The sequence below is a fragment of the Diuraphis noxia genome, unplaced genomic scaffold, assembly GCF_037042655.1.
Source record: "Diuraphis noxia isolate RWA-SAM2 unplaced genomic scaffold, SU_Dnox_SAM2 contig0005, whole genome shotgun sequence".
NCBI lineage: Eukaryota > Metazoa > Arthropoda > Insecta > Hemiptera > Aphididae > Diuraphis > Diuraphis noxia.
The window spans coordinates 22,096,714-22,115,420 of record NW_028301715.1 but is presented as its reverse complement, the minus strand read 5'-3'; the positions used below and the strand labels follow the sequence as shown (position 1 = coordinate 22,115,420).

At 28.0% G+C, this 18,707-nt stretch overlaps 1 protein-coding gene across 1 annotated transcript; it reads left to right on the top strand.

Annotated features, from left to right (window-relative positions):
- Positions 1-2,060: 2,060 nt before the first annotated feature.
- Positions 2,061-17,995, top strand: LOC107165046 (spermidine synthase-like). Its single transcript, XM_015513099.2, has 5 exons — positions 2,061-2,292; positions 12,971-13,091; positions 13,177-13,423; positions 14,734-14,963; positions 17,695-17,995. The coding sequence occupies exons 1-5, from the start codon at positions 2,162-2,164 to the stop codon at positions 17,848-17,850; spliced, it is 885 nt and encodes a 294-aa protein (XP_015368585.1). The 5' UTR covers positions 2,061-2,161; the 3' UTR covers positions 17,851-17,995.
- The last annotated feature ends 712 nt before the right edge of the window (positions 17,996-18,707 follow it).

Sequence of the window (18,707 nt, the reverse complement as noted above, 5' to 3'; positions counted from 1 at the left end):
TTTGTAACAGGCAGCAAAAATTTCAAATTCAATTTCAGTATTACTAATTAATTTTAAACATCTTAACTAAACAAAAACTCATTTAATTAAAAATCCACGTGTAACTAATCAGTAGTGGATACTGGATAGTGACGTGACTACGTGAGTTACTATTATCATCATTAAAAAGCATAATAAAATCAAAAATTAATATGCATTAAGCAAAAAAGTCCTGAAAGGAGATATCAATGCTCCTATTGCCCCCCCTCATAATATCCCTTATCTATTGGGAGACCCTTCATGCTTCATTCTATTATTTCCGTGTTATTTTTTATTTATCTTATGAATAATAAGCTTCTACAACAGTTGACCCAGAAAAAATTTTTGCATTTAACAAATATATATTATAATATATAACAGAGATGTAATTTCAGTTATTATTTATTGGTGCCAACATTTTTTTGACTACCAAACCACTGTAGTGGGCTTATTTTTCGGGCTGAAGGGTCATGGGAAGTACTTAATTTACCTTTTTTTTTTCACCTTTGCCAACTATATGCTATATATTTGGTCAGACATCATTGTCTTATACCTCCACACTGCTCTGCTCCCCACCATTCCTGTATTCACACAAGGTATTTTCATGTCATTCTCTATTTTATCTAACCACTTTTTCTCCGGTTTACCTCTCTTTCCTTCAATAGTCCAATACTAGTTTTCATTTTCCATAGCCATGGATGTAGGTACTTTTATATCTATAGTGCATCCTTTTTCCTCTCTATCTCTGACTCACTACTTATTCTCATAATAGGACAAATCGACTCTGTAGAATTTCCAAAACTGCAGTAAGTCATTTATGTCATTTATTTAAGATAAAATCACTTAAATATTACCTGATATCAGTATTCAGTATGAAAATGAAATTATTTCACTATTGATATACTTACTTTTTCGTCCAATTACGTGTAGGTACTTTAAATGTACGTAAATTATGTATATAGGTAAACATTATGTACCTACCTATTTATTTTGAGGTTAGCAGTTGTATTTGTATTTAGCTCATATTTACTACTGACACTTTATTTGGATAATAAATGTATAAGTATAAGCAGCTTAAATCTTAACAATAAAACACCTAACCTAACCTAATCTAAAAAAAATGTCTTCCCTTTGTAAAAAAAAAAAACTTTCCCTTTTGATGAGAATTATTATAATATTGTTGATTTTGTATTACCACAATATAATATGTTGTCTTATTGGTGTCCCCATGGTGGGCAAGACTACATAATATAAAATCTTTTGAACGAAACACAATAGGTATTTTTTTTTTATACTAACTCAAATACTCAATATCCGATTTAAAACATTTAGGTAAATCGCAACGCTTACCTATACTTTGTGAATGCACACCCTGCACCGCGTACCTACCTTATTCTTATATATACCTACTTACATACCTACATTAATTGTACAATATAATTTTTTCTTTGTGTAGAATTTTAAATCAAAAATAATCTCGTTTATAACCAATATAGTACGTTTGAAAATGCTAAATTAAATGATGTGTTAATTATAACAAAAATATCCATAATTTAAAAGTGGCAGAAATCAGTGTAATATTAAAATTGAAAAAAATATATATATACATATTATGTACACAATAATTATAGCTGTTAAAATAGTTTTGTTTTAGAACACAAACAGAAGTAGGTACATGAAGAAATAAACGTCTCGTATTTTAAACACGATTGCAGTCACGTTGCACCAGGACTAGGTTATAGTGACGTATACCAAGCCATTACCTGCTAATACCTATAAATATATATATTATAATAGGTAGGTCGTAGCTGGTACCGACGTAGTTAAATCGTACATTCGTACCTGCTATATACTTGGGTAAATATATATATATAATATATATACATAAATATATAATATACATCGTAAATAGTAATCATCTAATATACTTGTTCCGTGTTCGTACGCCGGTTGGACACTGCAATGTTGAAGGTCGCCGGTGATAAGGAAGGCGTTCGGTGTTGCATAATTATTATCTGTAGATAATATGGCGATGGTCCGACGCCCGAGTAGTCGGCACTTGCAGTCTACACTCCGCGCGGTCTAGACGTCTGGCGCGCTCGTTTCCTCAGCAGCCAACGAACCAGTAAGTCGGAGCTCAAACATGGACAAGATGAAGACCGGATGGTTCAGCGAACTCACGGACCTGCTGCCTGGCAGAAGTTTTTCCATGGAAGTGGAACAGGTCTTGCACCAGGAACAATCCAAGTACCAGGAGATATTAGTGTTGAAAACGTGAGTTCTCGTCGTATACGTCTGCTGTTACTGCCAATGTTTCGTATTATCATCATACCTACCTATTACCTGCTACATATTTACTTTAATAAATATATTACGTCGTATGCCTATGTATATATACGATAATGACCATCTACGTTTCAACGTATTATTAATTATTATGTTAAACAGAATAATTTTGTCGACCGTACCAATAGGTATAGCGACATCAAAATGATTTTAAATAGTGGCGGGACAGGGATGAATATTGTTTTCATAATATGCACTTTGATCTTTAAAAATATACACACATAATGTGTTGTTTCCGTCCTACATGTGCGTAACAGCAAATTTTACGATCATCAGATCACGTTTAACTCCGTTAGTTTAAAATATATTAGAGCGAATTGATATGTTATAAAATTTAAAGGTAAGATTACTATCTAGTCTATCTCATCGGCTTTTTATTACATTTTAATTTAATGGAGAGTTATGACTTTATAAGTATTTTAAAGTTCTAAGTTGTTTGTATACATCTTAAAATACTCAAAACTCGAATTAAAATTAAAATGTTAATTAATATATACATATATATATATATATATATATATGTATAGGTATACTCGTATATTATATTAGTAAAACCCTATAATCACCTCATTGCTGCATACACCATTGGTTACTGCAGATCTCAAACTAAAATATTCCAATTATATTATTCATGAAGTTTTCCACGAAAATTAATACACCGGCCACACACTTATTTTATATTCTTACATTGTAGACATACACTGTACAAATTATACGATAGAAACCTAATTGTTATCGTGAACATTTTTAATATTTATAAAAATACATATTTTTATATGTATGTGTTCACAACAGTTTGAATTCAAAAAAAAAATAATCACGGATTAGTGAAATATATTTAACCATTCTTTTTAACTGTATTTATTACAATTTATTATTTAAACAATAATATGCACATTATTGGGTAAATTAAATGAATGGAAATCATCAGACTTAATATAGGACATGCTACCTATGAGTTTTTTGTCTTCGTCTCAGAAATTGTCCTTCATAAGTTTCAATGGTGTGCTGTTTTAGTTTTTATATTATAGTGAATTAACTCTTATTATCAATCTATATTAAGTGAGAAGCGTCGGTGATTTTTTTCGATCATAGGCGCCCGCAGAAATTTTTCTTGTGGGGGGGGGGGGCAATGTTAGGATTTGAGGATAAATATTATAATTTTATTAGGTGTTTTAAAATAATAACTTTTTTATTATACTCGTATACAATATATTATATTTTATTATATTACAAATTATTTTATAATTAATATAGGTATAAGTAAAAGGTAAAGGTAACTAATTTTCAAAAAGAAATTTTAATCGTCTCACATCTCTTCCGAAACGATCAACAATTTCTTCATAATATTTGTTATTATATTAATTAGATCAATTAAATCATCTAATCTAATGTTTTTAATGTTTCTAATGGTATCCTACTATTTTTATAACCACTTTCAATTTGTTGTATAGTACATAGTAATTTATCTTAAAACATTCAATTAAAAAAAATATTTTGAAAATCCAGGGGGGGCAAATGCCCCAGCTTCCCCCCCCCCCGCGGGCGCCTACGTTTTTGATATTCTAATTTTCAAGCAAAATATCAACAAATTGAAATTGCTTTTATCATCTCACTTGAAAATTAAAATATTTAATAATTCGACGCTTATAAGTTCAGATAATCTTCTTAGCTAAAAATTTGATCTTAGGTCAATCAACTCTAATATCAAAACTAACCAGAACACTATTGAATAACTAATGAACGAAAATTTGTTATTTCGTACACGTGTAGGTACGTGTGTAAAAAAGAGACAACAATGCATGAGTTTTATATCACTAAATATGACAACTAAAATATTATACAGACGAATAATTTAAAGGTAAAATCTTTTCATTATTGATGAACTACAATGAAAGGTTCAACGGTTCAGCCGCATGTCTGCATGTCCGCATGGCCACATCTCGCACATACCTATCTCAATTAATAGTCCTCAGTAAATAATTACTTAGGTGGCTAGCCTAGGTATAATTATTATTAATTTTTACATAATTACACCAAAGTATTCTTGTATCCTATACGAATATAGTACATTATATAACTTAATTTAACATTTTATACATTTAATACAGTCATAAAGATAATATCATATTGTTATAAGAACAAATGAAATTCCACAGGTATACGATACGTTGATACGTATATTGTTCACTGTTCAGTAAATATCTATATATAGGTACAAATTAAACTAATTTGGCCGCGGACATTATTTAATAAAAAAAAAATATAGTTAATTTTCTCATCCTTAAAATAGAAAACTAATTATTGTTGCAAATAATTATATGTTATAGAGATGTCGTATATAATAAAACACTTCTAATAAGATATACGGATTCGGGATTATCATTAATCGTTAAAAAAATTTTATTTGATTGTACATGTTTATAGACAATAGACAATATCATGTATTATAACTGCGATATTTATAAGTTATAATCTATTCGTATGTATATTAACATTATTAACTAAATTATTGGTATAGGCGTATAATATTATGTATTCTAAGGGGAATGATATACTGGCATACTACTATAAACTAAATCTAATTAGGACGTAATATTTTGTAAAATTGTTTTGAATATAATGATCTAAATAAATAGCTACGTGATATTTTCTCTACGGTTTTATAATCAATGCTATATTAAATCTAATTTGAAGTGTAACAGATTTTTAAAAAACTGTAATATACATTTTTGTTCAGTATAAATATTGAGGTACATTATTTTATACATTAGATGGAAATAATAAAATATATGGAAATATATATTATAATATTATGTACCTATATTATTTACAATATTAGTATATTACCTACTATCATTATTTTGGCCTTTTGGGTTACGTCTAATGTGCTCCCATATCTTAGATCATATTATATACACTGGATAGAGTATGCCACGCGTAGTCAGTGTTTGAAGCAGACCTGTTCGGGCCCGAAATACTTATTGTGTATGCGTAAGAAATGAAATAGATTGCGCGGGATGGGGAAAGAACTAATAATGTGTGATAGTGATTGGTAGGGCTCGTGAAATGTTATTAATTTGATTGCATTATTGCTATGAAAAAACCCAAAACTGTACTTAAAAATTGCAATAAAAAAATATTTTGTACCAAAAAAAAAAATATATATATATATAATATATTATATAGGTACTAACAAATTATTTTATGAAATGGATTAAGTCATTTTATTAAGTAATATTATAAAGTTTTATTAGATAGGTTTTAAACGAGTAGATAATGAAAAAGATTTAAATTCAAATTCTCGTCAGTTGTCATTAAAAATCTGGTAAATTGTGCGGTCTTCTTATTTTTTCAGAAATCTACAAATATAATTTTATCAAAATTTAAAACTTTTTATTTAAACTATTTTTGATTTCTTTTTTTAAAAAAACTTTACCTTACCTTGAAAATTATTGCACTGTATAATCTAACAAAAAAAAGTGAAAACATAAAAAAAAAATATAAAATTGTATTGAAAATGAAGACAAAATTGAAAAAAGGTCAAAAAGTTGAACTTAAATTTTTTATATATATTAATTGTTACTCGTTTGAAACAAATTTATAACTTACCTTAGCAATGAATCGGAATAATAGAAAAAAATGCAAATGCAACAACATCCAAGCCCTAGTGATTATAGATACTGAAATACTGAATACTGATATATTTCTTAACAAATTTTGAAATAAAAATGCGGGTAAGTCGTGGATGTCACTCTGCTGTACAGTAGGTTACTGTAATGGATGGGATTAAATTCGAATGCAATGATAGGTATCATTGTATACGAAAAACGATTCTGAACGGAGATGATTTGTCAGTCTAGGATATATTATATTTAAATATTGTCATATATTCTATTTTGAAACAAATAAATTATTTTTCAATTAGGACCCTTTTTGAATGAGGCATGGTTAATCAATTTTTCCAAAAACATTGCATGTAGTTATCATAATTCATAATACTTTATATTATCATAGATATACATATACCTGGTTTGAGGATAAATCGTTATCATTACGCGATTTCATAAAAATTTAAAACTCAAACGCTCAAAACATTTTTCCTATAATGACGCTTCAAATTTTCTCTATAGCTAATTGAAGCAAAACTGATGGAAAACTTAGTATTACAATTTACATTTTATAACCTTAGATATAAATACAAACAATATTATGAGTTTTGAACTACAGAATAATTTGCAAATATTCATGATTTTGACGAATTTTTGTCAATATTTGAAATTCAAATGCTAATAAAAATTTAATTTGAATTTCCGGTGGACATTTTTTTTGTGATAAAGATTGACAAATTTTTAAGGAATCTTGTATTAAATTTTAAAATCTTAAATTTAAAAAGACATTTTTTTATGAATTTCTAGCTTAAAAGAATTTGCGAATTTTTGTGATTATTACGTATTATGTCAAAATTCAAAATTTGAATGCTTATAAAAAAAATTGTGACTTTGAATTTATTTTATTTTTCAACTGCTTTTGTAACAATATATTAAGAGCCTTGTATTAAATCTTCAATATTTTCTACCCAAAAAATACATTTTTATCGATATTAATTTAAAAAAAAACTAATAATGATCGAAAATTGCATATACCTATGAATAGTACAACATAAGTCAAACATTTTTGAAAATTTCATGGCGGATAGAATATACTTATAAAAACATTCGGTGAAAATTTCATGTATCAATGGTCATTTGTTTTAACGTTACATCAATAATCAAAATCGATTTTGTCGAAAACTTATTGTGCGTAAAATTTCCCGTTTTTCCCTTAATTTTTAGTTTGTTGATCCCGATTATTTAGAAAAATATATAAGAATTTGACCACAAAAGTACCAACTAGATTCACTTTCTGATCGAATAAGGTACTGAAGTCAAAAATCGAAGCACTTTTACTGCCCCAAAACGAGATGACAGACTTAAAAAAATATATATTCATGGTTTTGACGAATTTTTGTCAATATTTGAACTTCAAATGCTAATAAAAGAAAATTGTGACTATGTATTCTTATATTTTTTAATCACTATAACAATAACTCATGAGAAACTTTGTATTAAAATTTCAAGTATTTTTATAGGGCCAAAAAAATTTATCGACACTTCAAAAAAAAATTTTTGTAAAATTGAAAATTTTAGTTGTCTATGAATATCTCAAAAAAAGTCAAAATATTTTGAAAATTAAATCATGTAAAGAAAATGCCAATCTTAATAACTGGTAAAATTTTCAAGTATCTACTACATATACTTTTTGAATAATAACAAATATTTAAAATCGTCTGAGGATGAATCGTTATCGTTACGCTATTTCGTAAAAATTTAAAATTCAAACGCACTTAAAATTTTTCCTATAATGAAGCTTCGAGTTTTATCTATAGCTAATTGAAAGAAAACTTATGGAAAACCTAGTGTTGTATTTTTAATCCTTAGTTATAAACACAAACAATTTTATGATTTTTCAACTTCAAAATTACTTGCAAATATTCGCGTTTTCGACAGATTTCGTAAAAATATGAACTATAAACGCTTATAAAAAAAAATTTTGACTATCGATTTTTAATTTTTTTTAGCTAAAATTAGAACAACTCATAAGGAATCTTGTATTAAATTTTCATGTTTTTTTGGTTGTCCAACATTTTTTTACGGACACTTCAAAATATAATTGTCAAAAAAATAGAAAATTTCAGTGGTCTATAAATAACTAAAAAAAGTCGAAAATTTTTGAAAATTAAACTGTATATAGATATCACTAACATTAACATTTGGTGAAAATTTCAAGTATTTACAGTGATTAGTTTTTGAATTACAACCATATAAAAATATCGATTTCGTCGAAAACTGGTTTTGCGTAAAAATTCCCATTTTTTTTTTTGTTTTTCTCGATTTTTTTGAAAACTGTTGGAAAATGTTAAGTTTTGACCTCTATAATGCACCAAGGATATTCACTTTTACATTGGAAACCACCCCCAAAGTTTGAAATTGAAGCATTATTTCGACTAGTTATGCAGTACACAGACACAAAAAAAAACACATATCATTGTAAAATCAATACATTCATCACTTTGTTCAGAATCTAAAATAACGAAATGTTACACAAATGTGTATTCATCAGTAATCTCTTATCATAAAACAGTTAAACAGTTTTGCGTATGTGCTGCAGTGATGACTTCGGGCCCGAACTACTATGCTTCAAAATTTTAAACCATAGCTCTATCCGGTGTATGATCTAAGTCCTATATTGTCATATTGATAAAATAACCAAAAGGGCGATCTGATTGTCCCATTATACGTTTATATTTCCATCTGTAGTACTTCGCCGTCTAATTTGTCAATCTACAGATTTTTATAAATAAAAATAGATTATACCTGCAATTACCTACTAACAATTAGTGCATTAGCATAATAAATACCAATAATGTTATGTAGCTATAAAATATGATCAACTCAATAACTTGATCAAAAAGAACTTAATGATTTTAAAGACCTATTAATAAATAAAAAACTAATATACAAAAATATATTATAATTTATAGGTATTGGCAAAAGGTTAAAGTTTATTGTTTATAAAACCAATATGTAATATAAAGTTTCTCAAATCTCGATATTAAACCACGATAAAAAAAAATTCTAAACCGTTAGTTAGTTGGTACTTGAATAAAAGGTGATTCACAAACATTTTTCGCCTTTTTTTCAATATTGGCATGGCAGTTACTTAAAATCTGATTTTTGGTATTTTTAACTGAACTTAAATATCATACTTTAAAAATTCTTGAGATCTTATGTGTACTATTAAAGTATAGTATCCGGTGGAGATACAAACTTCTATTTTTCAAATGAGCACCCCCTTTTAAACTGTAAATTATTCAGTGGATAATTTTTCTGAGAAATTTGATGCATCAGAATCAATATTTATACGAGTATTTTTTGAGTATAATGGGTTTATAAGATATAGGGCAGAAGGGATTTGAAAATTTTAGTCATAAAACTAAAAATTTGTAAAATTGAATCAATTATAATAAATGCTTTTTACAAAATTACGTCTGTTTTATATTTTTGTAAAACCATTTTATTATTTTAATGACTATTATCCTTTGTTCAAACATTAATTAGGTAACATCTAATAAGAAACTACTCATTTTAATTTTAAATTAAGTAGGTAGGTACATCAAAATGTTCAATAAAATTATCCACTAAATAATTTTGGTACAGTAAAAAAGGTGAGTTCTTATTTGAAAAACAAAAGTTTGCATCACCATAGGATACTACTTAAGTAATATAAAAAATTAAAGAATTTAAAAAAATTGTCTATGGGTATATTTAAAAATTTTTAAAATCAGAATTTGAATAAATTCATTATTAAAGGAAAAATGGTAGTAAGCATGCTTGGTGAATCACTCTGTATAATAATGTTTAGAGTTCACCACTTGAGAATCGCTGAGTGGTGTATTATCTTAATTTGTTTAAGTCAAAATTAACGTTTATTGATTGATAATAATACATTATTGGATAAAAAAAATAGATTATTAACATATTTTTAAATTAATTAAGATTTAAAACTGAGGAGTAAAACGTTTGATTGTGAAAGTAAAATTATGTAGCTTAATATAGTTAATATATAATATATTATAAGTACATATAGGTATAAGTGCGATTACCTTTATTGGAAGGTATACAACTATACAAGTGATTAAAAAAATCTAAGATAAGATTTGACTAATTACAATAGCAATTATTAATTAGTAATTATTGATTATTTTAACATTCTGGTTTTGATCATTAAACATATATTTTTTTTATGCTGTTTGTATGAATGTTAGCATGTCTGATGCTGATTATTGAAAAGTCAGTAGCTATAATCTATATATATGTTACGGTAAAAGTACGAATACCGGTTAAAACTAGGATTTACCGGTAAATTCTAGGTTTCGCAGACTGCTGTTAGTAAATGTTCGAATTTTGGACATTTACCAATTGATCTTGGTAAAACCTAGGGTTTACCGGTAAATCTTAAGTTTAACCGGTATTCGTACTTTTACCGTAACATATATATACATATATATATGTATATATATATATACATGGTGTAAGTGTTACAGAAAGACCTGAAATAAAAAAATATGCTAATTAAGCATAATATGACAAAAATTGTTAATATTAGGTATATAATTAAATAATTTAAGAAATATATATATATATATATATATTATATATGCTCATGTAAGCAAATTCTCAAAAATCATATTTTTAAAAAAGTTATTAGGTACGTTCCAAATTAATTTTACCTAAAAAATATTGAATTTTAAAAAAATTACACGACTTAGATAAATCTTTTTACCATCAAAATTGTTCCTATAATCGGATTCACAAATAAGCTTTTTTGAATTTATCCAAAAATTGTTTTATTAAAATTAAATTTTTTTTATTTTCAGTACCTATAGGTATATTATATATTTAGTATATATACTAAAAAATAAACATAAAAAAAATGCACTATACATGTAGCTCTAGGGTCAATTAATGAACAAAAAATAAATAAAAATATTAATTTGAACTATAAAGTTATTCCAAAAGTCAGTTCTATCTGTTATACCTTGTATAATGACTAGTCCTGGGTGATTCATCATTGCTTAGTCGGAACCGCTGAAGCTATGATTATGAAATTTAGGGCTGCAACTTGTTTGCGCACATTCTACAATTTCTACCTGAAAAATCGGAACTCGTTTGCGTAGGTACACAGTTATATTAAATGTACAACTGGTTTGCGCACACGAAAATAAAGAGTAAGGAGTCAATAGAATCAGTTGAACATCGCATAAACTTATGGGCAAGATCTGGCGAAATAGACAAAATGAAATACATAAAAATAATGGAAAACTGTTTTTACTGAAAATAATAGACACGTTTACCAATCATATTATATTCAAATTAAAATTAAAATTTACACAAACAAGTATTATATTATATGCATAATATGCTAGGTCTAAAAGGTTAGGCTAAAAGGTAACTGTGCGCAAACCATGTGCTTGGTTACCGTTTAACTGTTCCCAAACGAGTGGTAGTTTTGTTTTTGGTATTTGTGCGCAAACCAGTACCGCCCAAATTTAGACAGGTTCGTTTCAAAAAAGGATTTTTCAAAATTCAACCCCTACTAGGGTTAAAAAGAGTAATAGGGGTAAAAAATCACCTAGCTGGAACTGCAAAGCTATTAGTGTGAACTTTGTACAGTATAGTTTTGTTTCATGGTGTAGACACTCCATAAGAAAGGATTTTTCAAAATTCAATCCCTACCGGGGTTAAAAGGGTTGAAAATGAAAAATTCATCTAGCCGGCATGCGAAAACCTCCTATGACAGGATTTTTCAAAATTCGACCCCTATAGGGGTTAAAAGTGTTAACATATATATATATTAATATATAGGAAATTGTTCGTTTGATCAGTTTAATGGCTTTAATCTCTTAAACTGTTTAACTGATTTAAAAATTTTTTTCCATCAAAAAGCTACACAATCCCGCATGAATCTATCTGGTATATTTTATATCTCGATAAGTTACCCTTAGTTTTTATAGAAATAATAATAATAATATTAAATATATTTTTGTGTATTATATGGTCATTGGTTAGGTATATATTATGGAAGAATAAGAAATTAGCAATTTTTTATTAGGCACCAATTTTAAAAATTGTTTCACCTTTACAAAGTTAAAAATGCGATAGATAATGAAGAACAAACTATAATCCTTAAAATTGTATGTAACATTTTGTATTTGTTTTTATAATATCATTAAATGCTCAATTAAATTGTAAAGCACCATGATTTTTGTAAGGAAATTAACGTGTCGTGGGGAATGACTAGCACATTTTTTACTTCTGATTTCATTATAAAGATATCATGCTACATTTCCACCATATATCTAATATTCACGCTGGACATATTTTTCATATTGAACAATATTATTTATAAAAAAAAAAAATCACAATACAAACAATTTTCTCCATTATCTATTGAATTAGAATTAGTTATCAAAGTATAAGATCCATACAATCGTATATAGTATTTTGAAATAATACTATGTTGTACCTAGGTATTTTTGAAGATTTAGGTTAGGTACTTTCATTTATTCAAAAATTCAACCGATTTCAAAAACTGATATTTCTTGATACTGTAAATGAATAACTGTACGTCTGTACAAAATGGTTATTTTATATTTTTAAACCATATTGTAAAAGGGAAGCTATTATAAAGTCGTAATATTATTAATGTATTGGTCAAATATATATGCAACTTTCTTGATCATATATTATAATTCCATTAAACGATTAGTGAGAATGGCAAGTATACTTAATTTTTTTTTATTTCACATTTGGCTGGGGCACTCTATATATAAAATATTCAAGGACACCAGGTAATCTCTCACGGGTATAGCTGGGTGGGCCAGACCGCCACTGAACGTCTGTCTATAATAATGTACTGCTGTAGTGCTGTATCGGTTCACCGATAGTAATATTATATAATAGTCGATAATACCTTAAAATTTAAATAATTGGTTTGTCAAAAGAAAATCGCACGGCGTCGTTCTGGTACTAGATGGTATGATTCAGTGCACGGAGTTCGATGAGTTTTCTTATCAAGAAATGATTTCATTTTTACCATTGTTCAGTCACCCAAAACCACAAAGGGTAGGTATATTTTAACGATAAATTGAAAATGTACACACGAGTTCCGTACCTTTCGTCGGTTGTCCTAAATTTCTTTCGTGGACAGGTTCTCATCGTGGGCGGCGGCGATGGAGGGGTCGCTCGGGAAGTAGCCAAACACCCATTAGTGGAAAACATTGACCAAGTGGAAATCGACGACCGCGTTATCGAATTGTCCAAGAAATATTTACCGTTCATGGCCGAAGGATTCAACAGCCCCAAAGTCAACCTGCACGTAGCTGATGGTTTCAAATTCATGGAAGAACACTTTCAATACTACGACGTCATTATAACTGACTCTTCTGATCCTATTGGTACTATACTCGTATTATAATCATAAATGCACGAATGCACGTAAACGATCGCCTTTATTTACAAATTTGTAGGGCCTGCAGGTCCCCGGGAAAGATATAAAAAATAAAATAATAATCGGTATAGCGTATACATTATACACAGCCAATATTTTCAGATGATGTACCTAAAATGTAGTTTTAATCATTATATTTTAATTTTAAATATTTCAGTTCAACGTCTAAAGAAAAAAAATATTATTCTAATTATTAAATAATTAGTAAAACGAATTTGTCCATGCTTTTTTCCTGACATTATCGTTAAAAATAAAAAGCATTTTTAGGTACATCAAATGATTTTGCAATATTAAAAGAACTTTTATTTCTGAATATTAAGTGCTATTTTCGGCATGTTATAAAATATCGTTTTAAAAGACACTAAATATGAAAGTGTTCGAAAAAATCTTGTTTTTTTGACATTGCATTGGAAATTTGGCGTTGCTCCTCAATATAAAAATATTAAAAATTAATTTATTGATATTGTCGTTTTTTAACACTGAAAATGATACGAAAACGATTAGATTCTGACCATCGTTTTCTTATACTATATCCCAATCAATGTTTTTTCTACTTTTCTTTGTTTTTTTTAAAACTTTCAATGAAAAAAGAGTGATACTTTATTCAATTACTTTCATATTCAATGACTTAAAAAAACAAATTTGATAAAAACTGAACGTTTATTTTAATGTACAGAGTGATTCTTTTATCAAACAACACTTATACATATGGTGTTTGTGTGTAAATACCACCTAACATACACCTTACACCTATAACACACAAACACCACCCAAAACCACCCAACTTTGGGAGGCTATATCTTGTAAACGGATTAACGAAAAATGAAAATTTAAACGTGAAAATTCATTGAAAAAAATGCCTTTTTAGTTCATGAAATTTTAAGTATATAGGTTGTCATTTGAAAATCAAAAGTTGATAATGGTTAACGGTTAACCTGATAAATATAAGGGTGAAAATATTTAAAAAATATATAGTTCTAGAACAAGATGGTTCTAAAATTTTGAGAAAAAAAAGTCAATAGTTTTTGAAATAATGAGTGTTGTTTGATAAAAGAATCACCCTGTATATATATATACATTTTATAATATTAATGAGCCAATTCATCAATATTATTAATCGTTAAGTAATTATATTATTTTATGTTTTTGAGTTCATTAATTTTTAATTTTTTTTCATAAATAATTATCGAGAGGTATTTTTTCATAATATCATTCATGTATTCGTTTTTGTTTTCATTTCAATCGTATAATATACAGGCCCAGCTGTCTCACTTTTCCAAAAGTCGTACTTTGAATTAATGAAACGAGCACTGCGGCCCGGTGGCATAGTGTGTTCACAAGCCGACACATTCTGGGGGCATTTGAAAAATGCAACGTCGATGCGCAACCATTGCAAAGCAATATTCGCCAAGGCAGCGTACGCGACGTCTTACGTGTCCACTTACCCGGCAGGTCAGATCGGTTTCGCACTCGGCAGTCTTGATGAGGTACGTATACATACCAGTTAATTGTGATGATAATAATTATGCCTAATTGAAATATGAAATAACTTATAAGCAACATCTGTAGTACCTATTATATTTCATCGACGTAATGTATACGTATATACACGTGTTTATAGATTTATGAATAGGTAACATATTAGATCGATAACCGCAGAAATCGAAATAACGTTTGCATTTCAAACTCTACTACTTTGATTTTATTATTTCGAACATCGCGATCGCCTTTTCTGTCACTTATTATTATAACGACCAACAACATTAATGTGAATTTTAGATTTAAATAATTAGGTATAGGTATTAGGTAGGTAATTGAGTTGGTGGGTTTTTAATCAAATTAAAACTATATATTACATAGAAATATTTCAGAATTATTAATTATTTAACACATTACGCATTTGCGCCATTTATAATACCTACGCCCTCGAGTCTCGACTATACGATTTGATAAATTTCTAAGACCTATTCTGGTTCTATTAAGAGGACGTTATACCCGCATGACTATTGTATTGTCCTTGTCTCCGTCTTACAAGTGTAGGTATAACAGGACATTTTACACTCAGCAGATTAAGTTTAAAATTTAGAGTGATCTGTGAATTGAGCTCTTATTATAACAATTAAAAGTAACATTATTATCGAGGGCTTCTATAGAGCTTCATAAAGCGAGTAATGAGTATTTTAAAATTGTAAATTGTTTGTGTATCTTAAAATATTCATAATTTGCTTTAAAATTAAAATATAATAAAAAGCCTATGAGAAGCCCTCGATAATAATCTTATCTTTAATTTTTATAAGAGTTAAATTCACTCTAAATTTTAAACACAGCACGTATAGCTAAACGTGATTAATGATTATTAGTTAATACTGAGCGTAAAATTTGGTAGGTTACGCACTTGTAACATGGAGACAATTATTAATACATGTGGGTATAACGTCCTCTTAATGAAATTAATGAAATTCATTAATTCAAAATTATTCAAATTATTGAAAAAATGATGAGTATATTGAACATATACATGGTGAATCACTCTGTATATATTTTACTATAAATATATCATCAAGTATATACCACAAATCATGTTTATTTAAAGTGAACGGTTAAACAATCACAATAGTTGATTGATTTATTCGTACCTGCAACATAAATTTGCTGTCAAGGTTAATATGGTAAAACAATAAAACATAAACTTAAAATAATTTTGTTTTGAATTGGCGCCCTTAATAATATATAATTTGCGCATGCGTCTATCATATAGTACCTACCTTATCATAAAATTAAAATATTAATTCTAAAACAACTCGGCAGCACTCGCAGGTTAGTGATCTTGTAGTCTTGTGTTTTTCTAAATTTTATTTAATATTTAACGATCAAAATAAACATAGAGCCAAACAAAAATAAGCATGGATGGACATTATTTTCATATTTTTCAAACATAAATTAAGTAATTATTACTTGAGTATTTAATTTTTGCGTCTTAAAAAACCATAATTTTCCAATTTGTATCTTATCTATTAAAATAGTTAATAAATACAATTATAACGAATTATATGGCTATATAGGTGGGTTTGGGGGCGAAGTCTCCACTTTACATAATATCTAGAACATTTAGACAAATACCTATTCTCAATAAAAAAATTACGAATTCATCATTGAAAACATATTATGAAACATGAATTATAATCATCATTCGATTAGATTAATGTTTTAAGTATAACATTATAGTCGATTAACTCAGAAAATAATTGACATCGACCTAGACAACTCAATAATCCACATTGAAGTCCTTTCGGTAGGTTTCTGTGGCGAAATTTGAATAAGTAATTGTTATCTTTAGGCTGGTGCCTACGTTTATTCGATTATTACTCTCATTTGATTTAATTTTGAATATAGTATAGGTTTCTAAATAATATATATAGGACTGTACTCTGCAGTAGCCAGTAAGTACCTAATGTAATTTAAATTGTTGTGTATTTGTGTTGTAATATTGTCTCTTGTAGATAATCATGATAAACTGGTGAGTACCTACTTAACTTCGTACACTAAAGCAAATAATAATTTATAAATTCATTGTATTTAAATGCAGTGGCGTATTTTGGTTGATTTTTCGGGGGGTGTCAACATTTATTGAACCTCAAAAACAAAATTTTTAGTATTATTTACTAATGTAAAAAGACATTGAATTAATTTTTTAACAAATTAATATGTTAGGAATTGACAAGAAGTTTTACATTTGATAAAAATAGTATACTATAAAATAAGTGACAACACTAATGTCCAATATATTAGGACTTTTTTTTAAATGTCGGGGGGTGTCAAGACATGGAGGACACCACCCCCCCCCCCCAAAAAAAAAAAAAAAAAAATACACCACTGTTTAAATGTATACGCGAGGTACCCACCTATATTTACCTAATATCAAACACGCGTTCTCGACTTCGCCGAGTACAATCAGCTGCAGTATCAGTGGTATCACTAGATGTATAGGTACTGTGGCGTATTTTGGGTTTGGGTGATTTCTGTGGGGGGGGGGGGGGTCCTACATTTAATGAATAAACATAATATACTAAAATAAAAATAGTAAATTATAAAATAAATAATAATACCTACCAATATTTAGGGCTTTTTTTAAAGTCAGGGGGTATCACCACTGGATTTATATATATATATATATATATATGTATATATAAAATAGTTATATGTGTTTTCGTTTTACAGAATACAGACTTCAAAAATCCCGTATACCAGTTGACAGACAAACAACGAAAAGACATGAAGCTACGTTACTACACTACCGACATTCACAAGGCGGCGTTTGCACTTCCCGGGTTTGTTGTCGACGCTCTCGATGATGCCGAAAACAATTTGCAATAATTTATATTACCTATATGCATAATATAAAAATATCCGGTGTACCACGTGAGGATCATATTAGTTGTCACATCATGTTACAATTTATATTGTGTTATTGCTACATGATTATACGATTTAAATTAAAAATCTATTTATTTTGCACATATTTAGTAGTTATACCTAGTTATTTTGATCGTTATATCTCTGTTTAAAAAATATTTATGTAATATAAATGATATGTATATATAGTATGTATAAGGGTACGTGTATACTGTATAGTATGTACCTAATATACATATACTTGCCTATATGTGGCTTGTGGCTTGTGACATCGTATATCATACCATTCATACCTCAAGTTACAGTAAATATTAGGTGCTATATATATTATATATAAGTCAACAACATTGAAATATGAGAATGAAAAAAAACATTAAACATGTATTTTACAATCACAATTGTGATGTTGCAAATATAGTTTACTTGCAACCATTAAATCTCTGCAAAATGTATAATAATACCATTTTGAGAAATTGACATTGGCCATCGCTCATCAGCCATCATACTAAAATATTTAAGTTTTGTATTATTTCACAGATCATACAATATAAATAGGTAGGTAACAAAAATTTATCTACCAGCTACCTTAAATTATAAATATTTTTATTATTTCTCCCCCAGTAGGTACACAATTTGGTTTTGAAGATTTGAATTCCATACTTTTAAGTGTTACCATCTGCAACATTTTGACGGCATTTATAAGGAATATGACACAGACATTTTAATGATACACTATCTATAAGGCGGTACGTTGTTCATATTAATAATAATAATAATCATATTCAATCTGAATACACAGAACTACAGACTGAAGTCAG

Bases quoted from the DNA above. Each gene is read 5' to 3' on its own strand.
- LOC107165046 (XM_015513099.2), top strand. From the start codon at position 2,162: ATGGACAAGATGAAGACCGGATGGTTCAGCGAACTCACGGACCTGCTG. The intron at 13,092-13,176 runs GTAGGTATATTT...TTTCGTGGACAG, and splicing joins GTCACCCAAAACCACAAAGG to GTTCTCATCGTGGGCGGCGG. The intron at 13,424-14,733 runs GTACTATACTCG...TATAATATACAG, and splicing joins TGACTCTTCTGATCCTATTG to GCCCAGCTGTCTCACTTTTC.